Raw genomic sequence first — 18169 nt, 5'->3', positions numbered from 1 at the left:
TAAATAATAATAGTTAAGTCATAAATTCATAATGCTGATATCACTGATCAATGGATCGATGGTAGAAGTAAATGCGTCGATGATGGAGGACACATCTCCAGTCATCGACCCTATCCTAACATCGAATGAGACAAATTACACAGACAAAATGTCTAATGAAAAGCTGAAAGTGCTCTACGAAGCTTACAGGATACGGGAAATGGACCATCTGACAGTGTACCGGTCGGTGGCCTATGTCCTCGGAACTGTGATTATATTGAGTAATCTAACTGTGGTCATATCCAGTGGACTCATTTTGAGAAAAGGTATGGTTACCTACCTACTTAGGTTTTTTTATTACTTAACTGGAAGGAAACCTGCTGTGCCCCAGCAGCCAGCCGTGGGGAAGTGATGGGTTGTGATGACGATGAAGTTAACCTATGCACTTAGGAAGCTTATTATAGTGCTCCACATTTCACCAAATACTTAATCAAATTCTTACTTATTATTTCAGGTCAGCAGCCAAAAAGCACTTATTTGTTGTTAGGTAACGTCTCGCTGGCTGATACCATCATCGGGCTGACCCTCATCATAGACGCCGCGGCGCATCGCGTTGTAGCTACTGATGCCATGTGTTTATTTCAAATTGGTAAGTTATATATAAATAAATAAGTATGTGGGGACATCTCACACACGGCCACCCGACCCCAAGCTAGGCAGAGCCTGTGTTATGGGTATCGGACAGCTGATATATCTACACAAATACATACTTAGATAGATACATATTCAATATAAATATCAACACCGAAGACCCGAGTACAAATATCTGTCTTTAAACCAATATCTGCCCCAGCCGGGAATCGAACCCGGGACCTTCTGCATAGCAGTCAGGCCCACTAACCACTATGCCATTCGACCGTCGAAAAGTACAAGATTATTATACCCTACCTTCTAAAATTATTAGATACGTACAACTTACATAATTAAAACAGGAGAAGGAGATGATCACGGTCAGTAGGTATAGGTCATCCAGCATGTGAACATGTTTGTTTAAGAACCTATCGGGTCTTGTATGATGTCTGATGTGCCAAATGCATCGTAATCATCTCGATCATACCGTCCACCACTGTCATAAGTGGGTTTGCTTCCTCAATAAATTGACTCATGTTATTATCCATCCCCAGGTATGTTCGTGTGTCCAACGATGGTGTCCATATTCAGTGTGGGTTTCATTGCCATTGACCGGTACATTTACATCATCCATGGATTGTATTACCAGAGATGGATAAACACTACCAGAGTCAGAATCGGCATTCTCATTATTTGGCTTGTTGGTAAGTTTTTTTACTGTACCTAGTTAATTATCTGAGTTTTAAACAATTAAGAAATACATATTCATGGTAACAGTAATGTTAATAAAATCCTCGATACCTAATAGATATAATAATTACCTAACCTATCTATGATCACACAGCCATCGTCTGTCGCCCACCTATGGCAAAGTACTTATACTTATAGCAAATTAATTATTTTATTCCAAGTAAGTAGTTATAACTAATACATTTGTTTTTTTTGCAGGTCTGATACTGGGTTTCATGCCAGCAACCGGATGGGTCAACCAAGAACTGAAAGGCACGCAAGGACCACATTGCGCTTACATATCTGTGTTTCCAGGAGGGCTAATTCTCATTAACTCTATTCTTAGTACTATACCAATTGTAGTTGTAGTCGTGCTGTATGTGAAAATACTAATTCGTGCTCTAAAAAACCTTACAAATATAAATAACGCCAAGAAACAAGTCTATGTGAAATCTAAGGACAGATTGAGAGTCTATTTGCCCGCCAGGCCACACCACCCGGCCTGGTCGGAGGATCCTCCCTTTGCATGGGGATGCGCCACACACCTCCAGCATCTCCATAAAGGCAACAAGTTGGGCAGCGAAAGTCCTTCTGTAAAATTTACAGACAAAATTGATAAAACAATCCACAGAAGAAGTTCCATGCCAGATTTACATCGCATCAAAAATACCAAAGTTCTAGTGACTACTTTAGTGAAGTCTAAAAGCATTGAAGGGCTCAATTCAAGTGATGATAATAACACTAGCTTTGATAGTGATGATACGAGTAGAAGAGTGACTGATGACAATGTAGAGAATCAAGAAAACTACTTTAATTCAAGTATAACTGTGCCTGTCTTATCATCTCTAAAATCATCTCCTAACAAAGTTAAACAAATGTACAATCGAGTGACCAAAACCATAACTGGCGATTACAAATCCAAAGACCCACGAAGATTGAGGGCTGTAGTCATTGTAATGCTCACTTCTGGTAGTTTTATGGTTACATGGTTACCGTATTTTATAGTTGTCGGATTCTATGTGTTTTGCACAAACAAAATTGGAAATCCAAAATGTATCAGCCTGAATGATTTACTACGAGGACCGTTGTTAACTATGGGATTCCTGAACAGTATTTTAAATCCTTTAATTTATGCTTGGTGGCATAAAGGTTTCAAATCGGCACTGAAATCTTATTTTAAACAGCACTGCTCCAAGCATAAATCATGACTTTGGTGATTATATAACTAATAAGAGCCTTTAAATAAACATAACCTAATCTGTGTTACGTTAATTATTTGGAAATACAATTTCATATCCATTATCATTGTATTCAACATCACCAGCCAACTTATCATCCACTGCTGAAGCCAGGCCTGTCCCATGCCTCTCCCAATAACTTTGCTTCATGTCACATTTGGTCAGCATCTCTCAACAACCAATTAAGTAGTTACAGCTGAACACAAAAGAGAAGAGATTAATGTTTTTGGAACTAAACAGATTTAAACCTGGCAATAAAAAAAAACTTGTGATTTGTGGTCTGTTTCTATGGTTTGAATGTCAAACTCGCCCTGTTCCTGTATAAACAAATCGAATTTTGCTTAATTTTGGAGTTTTGTGGATTGTTGAGTTTGTTCACGAAGTGAAAATGAATAAAACCATTCGCAGCGAAGCTAGACAGATGATTTACAGCGTTTACCTACGATGTTTGGCGGAGAATGAGGCTGGAGAAGTATTAGTCAATATATACGATGTTTATGAAAGAGCAGCGTTTTATACTGGTGAGTAGGTACTTAATTTCTAACCATTAACATACATTGCTTATATTTCTTGTAAAAAAGTACTATTTTGATGTAATAGAATGCCTTTCAATGTGTATTTGTTATTCTTATAGAGGTTAGAAAATACTAGTGTCAAACGTTACATGACATCAGGGTCTGGATGCTAATGTTGTCAAAACATCAGGTCTAGATACTTTTTTACTAACCCCCGACTCAAAAAGGGTATCGATAAGTTTTACAGCTGTAGGTGTCTATGTGTGTCGGTCTCTCCGTGTAGAGTACCTATTGTAAAAATATTTGTAAGAATATGTAATGCCGAGTTGCAGCAAGGGACTTTAAGCTAATGTGGACATTAAATCTATGTCTGTCTCTTTCTGTCCGTATACTGTCAAAGCAAGGCAACAATACATTTAATGCCGACATTAACTTAAAGATCCTTTCTGCAACTCAGTGTAAGAGTCGGTATAAATTCTCCAGACATAATAATTTGCAAGTCACTGCTTTTCTGACCAATTAAATAATTTGTTGCAGGAAAATCGGTAAACACAGTTTTAGAAGAATTGCCGGGGCACATTTGAACTTTTTCCTGAGCAAGAAAAAACTGTAATAAAATATCGATGTGTGATACTATCACTTTTCTCCTATAGTAATTATATAATGGGATAACCAACACATGTTTCAGTGCAAAAAAACATTATGAAATACACAATGAAATAAAAGTTACAGTTGATTTGATTTAATGAAATTCATTCAAGACTGCCCCCCTCTCCCCTACTAATTTCTTCTCTTAACATAAACCTCCCCAAAAAGTCGCATTTTATAATTAGTAAATATTTGAAACATTTCTCGTTTTGATTTTTTCTGCTAAAGTATCGTGATACTTTTGTCCGTTTTCTATACTATAATAGTGTGGCCACTTTCTTAGATTGCAACGCCCTCAATTATTCTCTACTCTTTTATGTTCCATTGTACCTATACATAGATACATATTTATTTATTTATTCATAGGAAAACTTACAGCTAAACATTATACATAAGAAATTACGATTAATAATACATAGCCAATTAAAAGTTTTCACACATAGTTAGTTATGTTAGTAAAAAATAAGTTCTTATTGAGCAAAAATACAGCTCGTAACACAAATTATTTGGGTAAAAATTTCCATTAGCGTCATTCGAAATAAAGGTTAGGGGGTGTGTGGGGGGAAGGGGGGAGGGGAGGGCAACCTCCCCCTCCAACCCCCACATCTAGGAGACCAGTAGTTTTTGAGATATTGACTTTATAATGTGATGTTCCATACATTCTCGGTGAACTGACACATAAATATGTCATATAGGAACATCAGGAACTGTGTCGTAAACGCTCCGCTCCGCTTCGCTGCGCTACGCTTTGGTTTCGATGAACATGTGCACCTAACACGCTCCTCCTCGCTTTGCTCGTCGTCGCACCTATCTTTAGGTTTTGGTCCCGAGGGTTTGACGGCATTTGTATTTGTAAATATTGTTATGGTCACCTGGCTGTATAAGTACATATAAAAACGCTATTGCCTATTTTTTTTAAAAAGTTGCATTTATAACCTCATCTGTCATTTCCCATACAATTTCCTCGATTTTAAAAATGAATATCTCGGAAACTATTTGTCTCCTAAACCTGAAATTTGGAATAGAGCCTCCTGGGGTATTACCCTTATTGTATACCAAGTATCAACATCCAGTTCGAATGACGATAAAGGAAACTTTATCCATTATTTGTTATCTCATGGCTACACCTGTCTATTATCTCAGCCTAAGGTCATCAATTAAGTACCTAGTCCATTCCACTTCATTATTTTTCCAATCCTTATGCAGCGTCTTTAAATCTGACGTATAACTTGTATCCCGTCAAAAAAACGAAGTCTCGTAACTCACGCTGAGTTGCAGAAAGGAACTTTAAGCTAATGATGACCTTAAATGTATACCTGCCTTGCTTTGACAGTATACGGACAGAAAGAGACAGACATAGATTTAATGCCGACATTAGCTTAAAGTGCCTTTCTGCAACTCAGCGTCAGTTGATAAAGGAAAAAGGAAAAAAAAAAACTCAGTTGTTCTACGGCTTTTCTACGGTAAAAAGTTGTGAGATCCATGTAATATGTAATACCAAGTCTTCTCCACGCACGCATCTCAATCTTAAAAATGTTTTATTGTATAAATATATTGACGTGTTAATTAAATTATTTAGTGCGATAACCAAGTCAATATATTTATATGTATACCTAAAACAAAGATTTTTAAGATTGAGATGCGTGCGTGGAGAAGACTTGGTATTACATGGATCTCACAACTTTTTACCGTAGAACAACTGAGTTACGAGACTTGTTTTTTTTTGACAAGTATTGTTTTTGATGGGATCTCATTTCTTTTTGTATTTTGTAGACAGTTCTACTTTTTTTTTCTTTTCGGTACCTTCTAGGTACGTAGGTGCGTTAACTTAGTTTGGTAGGTACCTACCTACATATATCGCAAACTTGAGATAAGAATCAAGAATCTTTATTTTTGGCTACGTAATGAATAAACGTAACTTTGATACTTCGTACTGCATCAAATTTCCCTAATTAAATTACAACCTTAGTTTCCAATACACAAAGTTCATTGTACATAAAGAAAATTTGACTATAAGTGGTAGCACTGGTAGCCTGATGTGCTTTGTCCGTAGGTAGGTAATCCATCCTTTGCGGATTTAATTTGCATGACGGGAATTTTTTGCTCGATTTGGCAGGGGCAATGCCGTGCCCCCAGATATGTGATTATGAAATTATTTAAGCAGTTATGTACCTATCTAGAAAACTGGACCAAAATTGAAAAATTTTACTCGAGTTGGTGGGGGCACTATTACCGTGCCCCCAAATATTTTAGTTTTCCCTTAATTCATACACCAAACACTACTTATATTCCAAATTTGAAGCTTCTACGTCTGCTAGAAGTGCCTTAGAATTTTTATGATCGTGAGTGAGTGAATGAGTCAGTGACAAAATTAAGAAACTTTGACCCGTTATAATTCTTAAACTACTGGTTCAAATTGAATGAAATTTGAAATATAACTAACTACCGTGTCTTTACAATGCCATACCGTGTCTTTACAGTGAAAATTCAGTCTTCTAGTTTTATCCACAACGAAGTATAGGGGGTCGAAAATGGCCTGAAATGCTTCGAGAAAAGGATGGTACGGCCGTGCCGCTTTTTTGCTCGACTTGGTGGGGGCTATTTGACAGGCGAGCGACGTGCTAATGTTCATTCCGAATGCATATGTGTGGTTATCTTTTCTTCGGCTTATATTAGTGACTGGCCCACTAGGTACGATGTAGAGGTAAGTACTTAACTAAATTTATAGACGTTGCTGATGATATCCTTAGATCATTGTAGATTTGACAATAATAGAATAAATGTGCGGTCATGGGACAACACTTAGTGGACTGTATTTAATAGGGTGGCTAGGTGACTTCGGCCAAGGGTATGAGGAATACAGTGCTACAACCAGAGGTAAAGAGAAACGTCTCCACTAACCTGAGAACCACGCACAATCACGGATAGCAGGCAGCTCCCAGTACAGCATGCGCCACGTGCACACACCGTATGGTGGTATAAGATGCAGTTGCAGCACAAGTATTATGCACACATATATTAGTTTAAATAGCTAGCTAGCTTCACAGTACACAAATTATGAAGGAAAACGTTCTTCAGCAGTTAAGATCAGGGGATCTAGGAGTTCCGCGCGCCACGTGCAAAGGTTGACCGCTCGCATTCGAAACTGGTCGCGGCATCGCAGAATTAGCGGAGACAATATTTATCTGTCTACCTCCTTTTTTGAGCAAGGACTCAACAATAAAATAGAATATAATACTCTTTATTTTGCAACATTAAGAAAACATATCATATGTATATAAAATAGTACAAAAAAGTTTGGATGGAAGAGACAATTTTAAGTAAGTATTACTTTGAATAAAGTCCAAAAAAAGGCTGGTTTGCGCGGAAACTAAAGTAAATTCAACTGATGATTGAAAAGTTAAGAAAAAAGTAAGGGCTTTTTTTGCCAATGTAGAGATTTTTACTTCCATGGATTTTCCTGAAACTGACTAATTATAATCTATAGATGGCGTTAGTAGTTTGGTAGTGCCATTTTTTTACTAACATGAAAACCCCATAACAGCGCCATCTCTCTCATTCTCCAATAATGTAAACAAACAAACGCCTTATCACCTCATTTTATATTAGATTTCACGATGTAGATTTTAATCTACCAAAAAAACATTCAATCGAGCATATAAAGTTATTATTCTAAGCATCTAATAAATAGGTGCACAACGTTAATGGAACGCAAAGAACGAATAAATTTAATGGTGAAGAACTGCGTTGAATGAAACGTAATGTTTATTTACGTCAAATCACACGCAAATCACAATAGTCATTTCGTACGCACAAAAGTTCAATACAGAATAAATTCTTGTGTGATGGTCTTGATACAGTTCTAAAGATGTTGTGGTATTTACCATGGTCTGAAAATTTCAAAAAGAGAGCTTGCAGATATTTGCTTCAACGCTATTTGGGAAATTTCTTGGAGGAAAAACTAACTTTGGATCAGCTGAGCGTCGATCTCTACAATGGGACAGGCACAGTTTCAGAAGTTAGCCTTGATTGTCAGGTAAATGATTCAATATTTCAGCTTCCTATCTATCTAGGCCAATCCCCAAAGAAGTTAATTCTTCTTATTAATTTGTTTTACGCTTATTATAGTTCGATTTCAAGGTAGTTGACTCCATCTGCCAATTCGATTGTGCGCAAAAAATGGCACGTGCTCGATAACACATAACAAAACAAAGGAATTAAAAACATAACAATGTTATGATATGAATCATGTTATATTGTCACATACCACACAGTTTTTTCTAGTGTTTTGGCACCAAAAGGGCAGAAGATGTATCTAAAACTATATCAATACTTAACAAAAACTTATTTTATTATTACCACAGTCAAAACTATACAAGTATCTAGATAGCTCCATTATTTATTACATATTTAGAAACATATATTTCTCTTACTTTACTAGTGCAGCTGGCTATTCATGGAAATAATATTATTCTGAATACTAATGACCTTGTATTCTGAGTAGTATGTAAATACATCAATGTCATAGGGTCTTGTAAGGACAAGTGTTTCCTATTGTTAGTTATGTATTGCACAGTTCAAATTCCTGGAGTGTATTAAGTACAGGCTGGTTCATATTTTGAGATGAAGTTTTGCTAAAGATACTGGCCTTATCCTGTATTTTATTTTTATTAGTAAGGTGCCTGATTTATGATTCTTGCTGATTAGAATTTGAATATTCATAAAAAGTTATAAGTACCTTTGACTTGACTTAGTGTTCCTATGTCCCATAGGAAGGTTATATTTACCTACATAGTTCCATGTAAAAATTCATAATATTGAAAACTAACATAGTTGGTGCTAAAAACCATATCTTTTTAAATAAACTTCAAAACTCAATCCATGAATAAAATACTCCCATCCTATCATATTAGCTCTCACAGTAATCAATCACCTAATGTTTATGTTGGAATATTTATTTTCTCTAATAGTAACTGTATATATTTATTCATGCAAAAGAAACTAGCGTACATTTATAAATCAAATTATTCCAGGCGCTCAATGAATTGGGCGATGCTCAGAGTTGGCCCCTAGAAATAGTGGATGGGTACATGAGAGAGATCACTGTGACAATCCCGTGGTCGACATTACTCAAAGATGACTCCGTTGTCAAAGTCAATGGCCTCATACTCACCGTGCAGCCCAAAGTGCGAGCAGAGCCAGGTAAGCGTAAGTATTGAAACAAGATAAGTGTTTATTTTTGTTCTTTAGGCCTAGCGTATGTGGCATGGCTGTACTGTGTACCATCACACATATGGTACAGTGTACCATCCTATTATTGGCTCCTTTTTATACCTACTTATAACTTAATTGTGGATAGAACTAGTGTATGTATCTGTCCCAAGATACAGTTAATTATTAGATCTGTTTTGAGAACATTTGAGACAATTTCTGTACCCACTAATTGCAATTCTAGATTTTTTTATAATATGGATATTGAGATTTTGTGCAGTCACTTATTTTATTCATTTTTTTTTACATAATATAGGTTATTCTAAAAATGCATTCAATATCATTAATTTTAATAAATTACTTTAAACTTATTACATGTACTGTATATTTGCCATCAGCATCATCCATGCTGGAGTCCATGTGGTCTTCCATGTCATCGTCGATGCAGCTCGCAGCTGAATGCCTTCAGCAGGATGACGGCCCTCCAGAGGCCAACCCCGTGGAGGGGATTGAGATGTTTGCACATGCTATAGATTCTAGTGAGTATAACCTTTGATATAAATGAAGTAATTGATGTTATTATCTTAAGTGTTTCGTTATTTGCTCTTAATTATACCTACATTACAAGTAGAACTTCATTTTTAGCTTATTACTACTATTGGTAATTCCATTGCCTGCCTCTGTGGTCTAGTGGTAGAAGCTTCGCTTCACGACCCAGGGGTCCCGGGTTCGATTCCCGGGTGGGACCATCAATTTGTGTTTCTAAATTGTGGTTCCAAGTTTGGTTAGGACATAGAAGGCTGATCACCTGATGTCCGAAACAGTGAAAACGATCCATGCTGTCGGATGGGCATGTAAAGCAGTCGGTCCTGCGCCTAGCTCTCTCCAGTCGTGTCGGTCAATCCGTCCCATTGGGTTATGAGAGTGATGGAACAGAGAGTGCTCCTGTGTACTGCGCACACACTTGGGCACTATAATATACTCCTGCGTAGATGGCTGATCTCAATTGAGATTGGCCGCCGTGGTCGAAATTCGGCTAGGAGGACATTATCATTAATTCCATTAAATAATTTAGCAATATTTTTAAAACTGTTACTAGCTAAATAATCATTTAATTCAACACCTATAATATTTTGCGGACACTCACTTCCTATCAAATAAGTATTCAATATTTATCCGATTCCATTGTAGACAGACTGTTACAGATCTTCTACTTCTTCTTTGAAACTAATGACCAATGTTCTTTTTCCACAGTTCTCAGCAGAGTAAAAGTAAAATTTGTGAACACCAAAATAAGGATAGAGCACGTTCCTAAAAACAGTGACAGAGGCATAGCACTAGAAATACACATTGACAAGTAAGTTACTTCATACATCTTTCATTAAAAAACCCTCCCCGAAAAAATGTTTTTTTTATAAGTTTAGTAGTCTTATTTACAGTCAGTCAGTCAGTGGCGAAAGGCAGAAAGAACATATGTATTTTTATTTATTAAACATATAAATAGTAGAGTACAGTCCTTATGAAATGATGTTAATGGAAGTCGTTTATGGGTTAGGTTTAAATTTAAATGAGCAGACTTTTATTGTTATTTATAATGCAAAATTTGATATTTCATAAAGCTATAATAATAATAAAATATCAAATAAAAACTGTCTTGTCCTTTAAAAATTTAACATTGTAATTCGTTTCCTGTTAGCTTGGTCAAAATTTACGGAAGTCATTGATATGCAGATTAGAGCTCAATGAACCTTGAAATAGAATCTTTATCAATGTAACATTAGGTTTGGGTAATGCTTGTTTAGGAACAGATTATTTTTATGGGGCAAATAATTGGGTCATTTATCTCTGCGCTCAATGTCACTTTCTTATTGGATAAATAATGCACTTAAAAAAACATAACTAATATTCATACTTGATATAGTCCTCAGGTAAATTTAGATTTCAGGCCGTAAAAAATATGCTGGCACAAAATACATAAAGGAATTCATAATATGTAGTGATATTAACATATTAGGTAGCACCTGTTTCAATAGTAAAACTGACATTTCAAAATGTCTTCCTTTCAGTATCGACTACTACGATGAAGCTGGGTCGGAGCCTCCACCAGAGGTCACTGACCCTGACAAACCGAAAACCTACATCGTGTCCACTTACACTAACAAACGACTCATGTTTGAGGGAATCACCCTGTACACGGACGAGTTTCCATCCAAACTTCGCACCATGGCGCGAAGTCTTATCATGGAAAAATCTGCAGCTTCCTCGCAAGAGAAATCCGAAAGCCAACCGGAGCCCTCAGAAATCAATTTCCTCAGCGCAACTTCAGACATTTTCTATGAGACAAAGAGCATATTATCCAATGCTGAGCCTGAACCCGTTAAGAGTGAATTCGAGGAATCTATTTACAATAGCGAGACTGTGTTTAGAAGAGAAGTAACGCCTGAAGAAAGAGCGAATCAGCCGCAACCGATCTTGTTCGCTAAGTTAACGGGCAAACAAGAGTTGGCATTAAAAATTAAACATACAGAGGAGGCAGTAGGGCCTAAAGTTGATCTGCAAATGACACTCGGGTCGCTTATCGTATTTTTGACCCCGAGACAAATGCATACATTGATGGAGCTGGTGAATGGATTGAATCAGCCACATTTAGAGGATACTAGGTAAGTTTTACAATGGCAGTATTTGTTCCTGAACTAAACAGTGTAGTATTCCGATATTACGAGTGAATATTATGGTAGAAACACTACAAGTACTGTACTGAAACAGTATCCCACCTGCACACCACTCACCACAGGCCGGTTTAAAAACCTCTTCAAAATTCCTTAACTTTTTCATACCAGCCAGTAGTCCATCTCTCGCCATCATCTTAAAACCTCTTTGGTTCTAAAAAAGTTTTTAATACTCCCTAGCAACATCCCCCTGCGTCCTTCGGGGGTGAACATGCAGTGCAAGCCGATGGGCCAGGCAGACTTCCAGAGAATCGAGGCCCAACTCATGGGCAACTTTAGCCGCGAGAACAAACCCAATTTAGCCATGTACGGCTGGACTGGACAGAGCCTTGGTAAGTTCAACCATTATTAAAGTAGACTGTACCTAACAACCTATTGTTCAAAATAATAAATAAACAGCAACAGAAGCATACTCATGAATTTCGTCAAAAAAATAAACTTTCCATTGTAAAATAGTCATGTGACCAAAAAAGTTGCTTTATAGGTTAGATTTTTTTTTGGCTAATTTTAAACAGTCGCAGCCTGTTTTAACACCCTGTAGGTAGATGGTAATTTTGGACATATAATTCCATGTAGCCTTAAGGGCTCCGAATTTCCGTATTTTAACATATTTCCCCGCACACCTCCATAAGGACTTAAAAGCGCCATCTATCGGTCAAACAACGTCACCTCTACCACATATATCTTGCAGAAGACAGCGAGACAGAAGACCGTTTCCAGCCGATGTCCTCAGCTGCGGCGCCGCTGGCCGACAGCATGATGTCTTCAGTCTCCTCCATGACCACCAGCGCCACGTCCAGCGTGCACGTGCCCGCCGCGCAGCCACGCACCACCCGGAATAGGAAAGGTCCGTTCATTTATACAAACTATTTACTGGTAAAGGAAGGGCCGTCCATTTACAAGCTTTACAGGAATACGAAAGGTTCGTTTATTTATAAGCAACGTGGCAGTATTGGTTACACTAAAATCATATATCTTGAGAAAAATGGCGCCCATCTTGTATTTATCAACGAATGGTACGAGATAATACGGATCGAGTCCTTGCTAAAATAGACCAATAGCATCCAAGCGGCATAGCGAGCACCAATGGCGTCGTTTCCAGCCGATGTCGTCAGCCGCGGCGCCGCTGGCCGACAGCATGATGTATTCAGTCTCCTCCATGACCACCAGCGCCGCGTCCAGCGTGCACGTGCCCGCCGCGCAGCCCCGCACCACCAGGAATAGGAAAGGTCCGTTCGATTACTAGCTAACTGTTGGCTGGAATTGCGAGAGTCCGTTGCTTTACAAGCTATTTTTAGGAATAACAACGGTAGTTAAATAAAACTCTTTATTTTAGGTTCTCACACAAGTTTTTATTGGAAGTATAGGAAGTCTTATATGGTGGTTGCTAAACACAACCATACCGCGATGTAGCATGTGTCACACCAGCGCCATCTAGTGAGAATCGCTGTTAACAATTTCTTTAAACAAACGGACTGTTTAAAAATAAGCAATTTTGCGGTTTACGCGCACTAGTAATCATGTAGGTATATTGCGAAAAATGGCGGCCATCTTATGTTAATGGATGAAGAATGAATGATAAGCGAGGATGCGGAGCGCGCTCTTACAACAGTCGTCCAATAGCATCCAAGCGGCATAGCGAGCACCAATGGCGTAGTTTCCAGCCGATGTCGTCAGCCGCGGCGCCGCTGGCCGACAGCATGATGTCTTCAGTCTCCTCCATGACCACCAGCGCCGCGTCCAGCGTGCACGTGCCCGCCGCGCAGGCCCGCACCACCAGGAATAGGAAAGGTCCGTTCATTTGCTAGCTGTTTCCGGGTATATATAATATATATTATTTCCTGAAATAGGACCGGGTGCCTGGAAAGTGTCTTCTGCGTATTGGTTAAGATACATGATTTTACCTGTAGCTTCCTCGCCTAATATTTATTGTAATTATTATTTTCAGTGCCCCAAATTGACGGTGACCCAACTGCTGAAGTTTCACACATCAATATAAAGATATCATCATGCACCTGCATACTGTTGCATAAGGTAAGTTTTATTAATAAAATGATGATTTTGCATTATCAAAATGACACAGTGATATTATCTCTCATACCATACATAACATTCATAACAGTCTACGGTATCGCATTACTATGTCAGAAACTATGATATGTCATGGTATGTAGTTTATTATATATTAATATATATTTTAATATATTATATATTATGATGCTAGGTATATAAATTATGTATGTAAATATATTGTAGGTAGTATGTTTTGGTATATTAAATATTTATGGTATATTCTTTATTCCTGCTACACTTTACCCTTTACATCTAAATATCCTTCCACCCAAAGGTTGTCTGGAAGAAATCGCTTTTAGCGATAAGACCGCCATTTGTACATATGTGTTAGATTAAGTTTTGTATTGTTGTCCATATTTTTGTGTGCAAATAAAGAATATCTTATCTTATCTTATCTTATGATTTATACATTCCAGGCGATTATACAATACACGTAGTAACGTATACCATACAAATCTATATTATAATTTTGTTTCCAGGATATCCTAGTCCCGGTACCTTTGGGCACCGATTGCGTAACGCCATCTAGTGCCAAGAAGATGGAGGAAGCGTCGACGGAGTTCTTCGGACGGCTGGGCCCGTTCTCTCTCACGGGACACTCGAAGAAAGATCTCGAACATGCCAATGAGATATTTGATGGCGCCACTGGCAGGAGCCATTTGAGGTCAGTATTGAAGACTGAAGTATTTTCTTCATATACTAATAAGATAAGATAACGTACATTAAGAAATGTATTGCTTCCTTGCTTTGATAGTATACTGACAGGAAGAGACAGACATAGATTCAAAGTTGACATTAGCTTAAAGTTCCTTTCTGTAACTTTACAGTTTGTAACAAATAAGTAGGATGATTTTGAGAGTTACATAAACATGTGGTGCTCTGCGCCAAACCGCATAATTCACGTCCAACTATTTTTCATTCGCCAATAACGCCATTAAATCCAATAACTGGATTGCAGGCAGTTCATAAACTACCACAGGCCAACCAATGAAACTAAGCCTCAACTACCACCCCATCTCAACCCTCATCTACTCCACAGGTTAATAACCTCAGCTCTAACCCTGGATGGCAGTGAGAAGACAACCTCCAGTGGCAGTCAGACGGCGTGTGAGGCGTCGGTCACTCACCTGTTACTAAGAGAGTGTCTGTACAAGGAGGCTACTGATCTGTATACCAGGGAGCGGCCTGACAGCTTCGACTTGATCAAGTTTGTGTGGGCAGGTGAGTTTAAATTATTTATAACTAGCTGTCCCCGCGAGCTACGCTTCGCCTTAAAAAGTTTTCCCGTGGGAATTCCGGGATAAAAAGTAGCCTATGTTCTTTCCCAGGGTCTATACCATATGTATACCAAATTTCATTCAAATCCGTTCAGTAGTTTTGTCGTGAAAGAGTAACAGACAGACAGACAGACAAACAGACAGACAGACACAGTTACTTTCGCATTTATAATATTAGTAAGGATATAAGACACATGTTGATTCACTTAAAAAGTCCACTAACAGAGCCCCTGCTGTGCTAAGTCAAAAATCCACAACAGCTTGTCAGGATTAGCCAGTCAACATCATTTTCGTGCACCCCAAAGGATGCCATAAACAAATATGAACCCAATCCAGGGTTTGACCTCCTTCGTATTATTTGGCTTAGTTTCAATGTCCTCTGGTTCGCTTCAGTATCCAGTAGCAGTAGAGTTAATATTATGTATGTTTCACAGAAGAGGAAGATGATAACGACTCCGCATCGACTGTGCTGCTGCATCCAAATGTGCGGATCAACTTCAAACAAACGCTCAAGTATATCCGGATATCCGGGGAGAAGAAACTCGTGTATCCTACCACGGATATTTCGTAAGTCTTATAATATTCCACCATCTGACAAAAGTAGGAATTGTTAAGTCCACCTTTGGTTACTTGTTTTGTGAGCTAAATGCGAAATAGAAATTATCTTCCGACCAGAATCGTCCACTGCCAGACCTCTACCAACTGGTAGATATTAGATAATATCTAACGAGCTCTATACAGCATTCAACACTCATAGATCTTGCCCTAAGCTCCAGTTTCACCATACTTTGTTAGATCATAACAAGGGATAAGTTAGTAGTAGTAATTTAATATGGAGATGATGTTGTATAATTGATGACATTACATGTATCAGGGGTTGTTCGTTAATGATCTAACAGACTATGGTGAAAATTGGCATAACTTTATTTATTTATTAAATAGGTACTTTATTTCACAAATATAACATACGAATAAGTGTACAAAAGGTTTACCCAATCGAATAATTTTGATAACCCCCCTCTTTTACATTCCAGTATAAAGTGCATGCCGTTCACAGTGGACATAGAGTTGACAATATTGGAGCGCATGTCCGCACAAGTGTTCGCCGGCTCCCCCCCCGCCCCCGCGCCGCCGTCTGCGCGCGCGCAGCTCAATGTCAACATGCAGTGCGCCAGTGTGGATGCTGTGTTGAGGTAAAGTGACTTTTATAATCTAGCGGCCACTACACGGCTTTGATATCGACATCGATAAACTTTTTTACTGCGCGTTCCATCAATCACAGAGCCGTATTTATGTCGAATCGCGATATAGTGAAGTTTGTCTACATCTATAACGAACCCGTGTAGCGGCAGGATAAGAGTTCACCCTATTTGTAACACCCTCCGCCACAGAAAGAGCTGTCAGATTAAACACTAGGTACTACACTGCAGTCGATACGATTCTACACTGGGTACTAGAAGTAAGGTTCACCAAACTCTCATCCTTCCTGACACTTCCCACCTTCCCAGAGAGATCCCAGGGTTTCATGGGTTTTTTTGCCTGTAGAGCAGCCGTGCTCTTGCCCTATAGTACACACTGATTCAGTTTCCTAATCTAATTTCCAACCTGCAGGTTCCCAATAGCGGACCTCCGGCCGGGCATCAGCCGGGCCACCCGGCGCGTCAGGCCCGACTACCTCCAGTTCGGGTTCCAAGACGTGGTAGTCAGTTGCAGTCAGACACCGAGCGCGCGCCCGTTGCCGACTACCGTCACTGTGAGGGCAACTACACTTGATGCGTATTATTATGTGAGTTTCTATAGAACTGGTATACCTTGTGTAATGTCGTTGTGTGCCTTAAATTATGTTTAGTGCCAATTTCACCATTCTCGGTTATCTAACCGACAGGGATTGATTTATAAATCAAACGTCATCTCCATATAAAATTCATGACAGATGTGTCAAAAGTTAACCATTACTCCCTGGTTATGCTCTAACAGAGAATGGTGAAATTGGCACTTAGTGTGCGAACGCCTACTTTTATTGAATAATAGTTGCGTATAAAGCTGTATTCCCGACTATCTTTATATCGAAAATGTAAGTATAAAAACTCCTATTTACATTTGTTATTTTGCAGGAAAATGAAACGGCTCAAGGCATACACATTGCTCGCGCCAATATGGACGAGACATATGACCCAAACATTCTGAAAGGACCTACAACTACTCTACCAACGTAAGTTTTATATGTTGTTTACATATTTGTCACAGAGAGGATAGGGTGCAAATAAGTCAATCTTTGCAACGAAATGCACCGTCAAAATTTTAAAACAATAGCCCTCTCAAAGTGCGCATAGCCTCAGAAATCCTACTTTAAATTTAATAGGCATTTAGTCGGTGGTAGAATCTATAGCCAAAATCGGTCGGAGCGGCATTCCAAATAAATACTAATTCGATTTAATTTAAAGTCTATAAATATAAAATTAATACTAGCTGAAGTAACCAACCCCACTTTACCCCACAGAATATCCCTAACCTTCCAACCGTCGAAAACCCCGAAAGGTCCATTCGACCCGCTCAGTGATGACGAACAGACGTTCGAGCCGGCATCGAACCCCATGACCACGTCCATGCACATCATGAACAACCTCCGGAACAGCTCTCAACCAACGCCCTTCAGTAACAAGAAAACTGCCCACCAGAGTATCACGAAACATGAGGATACGCCGCAAGGTAAGGTTATCTTTATTGATAACTGTAATGCCTAAATAGTACTGTTTGTTAAATGCACATCATGAACAACCTCCGGAACAGCTCTCAACCAACGCCCTTTAGTAACAAGAAAACCGCGCACCAGAGTATCACGAAACATGAGGATACTCCGCAAGGTAAAGTCATCGTTATTACTTAGAACCTGTAATGGTTAAATAGTACTGTTTGTTAAAAGTCCATGCACATCATGAACAACCTGAGGAACAGTTCTCAACCAACGCCCTTCAGTAACAAGAAAACCGCCCACCAGAGTATCACGAAACATGAGGTTACGCCGCAAGGTACAGTCACTCTTATTAGTAGAAGCTAAAATGTCTAAAATAAATAATTCTACTGTAGTTAAAATGATTATCGAAATAGCCTCTCTGAATCTTCTCTTCAGAATAAGCTGT

The 18169-nt window shown here is 38.6% G+C and overlaps 2 protein-coding genes across 2 annotated transcripts in view; both read left to right on the top strand.

Annotated features, from left to right (window-relative positions):
* Window positions 1-6: 6 nt before the first annotated feature.
* On the top strand, window positions 7-2755 carry LOC105380831 (5-hydroxytryptamine receptor 1A-alpha-like). The gene is made up of 4 exons (XM_048630423.1): window positions 7-305; window positions 494-628; window positions 1164-1313; window positions 1558-2755. Exons 1-4 carry the CDS (start codon window positions 32-34, stop codon window positions 2544-2546), a joined length of 1548 nt encoding a protein of 515 aa, XP_048486380.1. The 5' UTR covers window positions 7-31; the 3' UTR covers window positions 2547-2755.
* Window positions 2756-7491: 4736 nt separating this feature from the next.
* The window catches only part of LOC105380832 (autophagy-related protein 2 homolog A), a 33105-nt gene continuing 22427 nt past the window's right edge, over window positions 7492-18169 (top strand). Inside the window, exons 1-15 of the mRNA XM_048630099.1 lie at window positions 7492-7775; window positions 8773-8941; window positions 9349-9489; window positions 10205-10307; window positions 11017-11610; window positions 11860-12011; window positions 12371-12526; window positions 13628-13713; window positions 14232-14416; window positions 14792-14973; window positions 15464-15596; window positions 16064-16222; window positions 16641-16815; window positions 17144-17241; window positions 17530-17738. Of these exons, the coding sequence (XP_048486056.1) occupies window positions 7608-7775; window positions 8773-8941; window positions 9349-9489; window positions 10205-10307; window positions 11017-11610; window positions 11860-12011; window positions 12371-12526; window positions 13628-13713; window positions 14232-14416; window positions 14792-14973; window positions 15464-15596; window positions 16064-16222; window positions 16641-16815; window positions 17144-17241; window positions 17530-17738 (2710 nt within the window). The 5' untranslated portion in view covers window positions 7492-7607. The remainder of the gene's footprint in view (window positions 7776-8772; window positions 8942-9348; window positions 9490-10204; window positions 10308-11016; window positions 11611-11859; window positions 12012-12370; window positions 12527-13627; window positions 13714-14231; window positions 14417-14791; window positions 14974-15463; window positions 15597-16063; window positions 16223-16640; window positions 16816-17143; window positions 17242-17529; window positions 17739-18169) is intronic.

The sequence above is a fragment of the Plutella xylostella genome, chromosome 25 (assembly GCF_932276165.1).
Source record: "Plutella xylostella chromosome 25, ilPluXylo3.1, whole genome shotgun sequence".
In the NCBI taxonomy this organism is placed as follows: Eukaryota; Metazoa; Arthropoda; class Insecta; order Lepidoptera; family Plutellidae; genus Plutella; species Plutella xylostella.
This window is presented reverse-complemented; position numbering and strand designations above follow the sequence as displayed.

What these genes read in the sequence shown, in the direction of transcription:
- LOC105380831 (XM_048630423.1), top strand. Translation starts at nt 32, where the DNA reads ATGCTGATATCACTGATCAATGGATCGATGGTAGAAGTAAATGCGTCG. An exon ending in CATGTGTTTATTTCAAATTG is followed by an intron (nt 629 to 1,163) that starts GTAAGTTATATA and finishes ATCCATCCCCAG; the next exon opens with GTATGTTCGTGTGTCCAACG. An exon ending in TCTCATTATTTGGCTTGTTG is followed by an intron (nt 1,314 to 1,557) that starts GTAAGTTTTTTT and finishes TTTTTTTTGCAG; the next exon opens with GTCTGATACTGGGTTTCATG.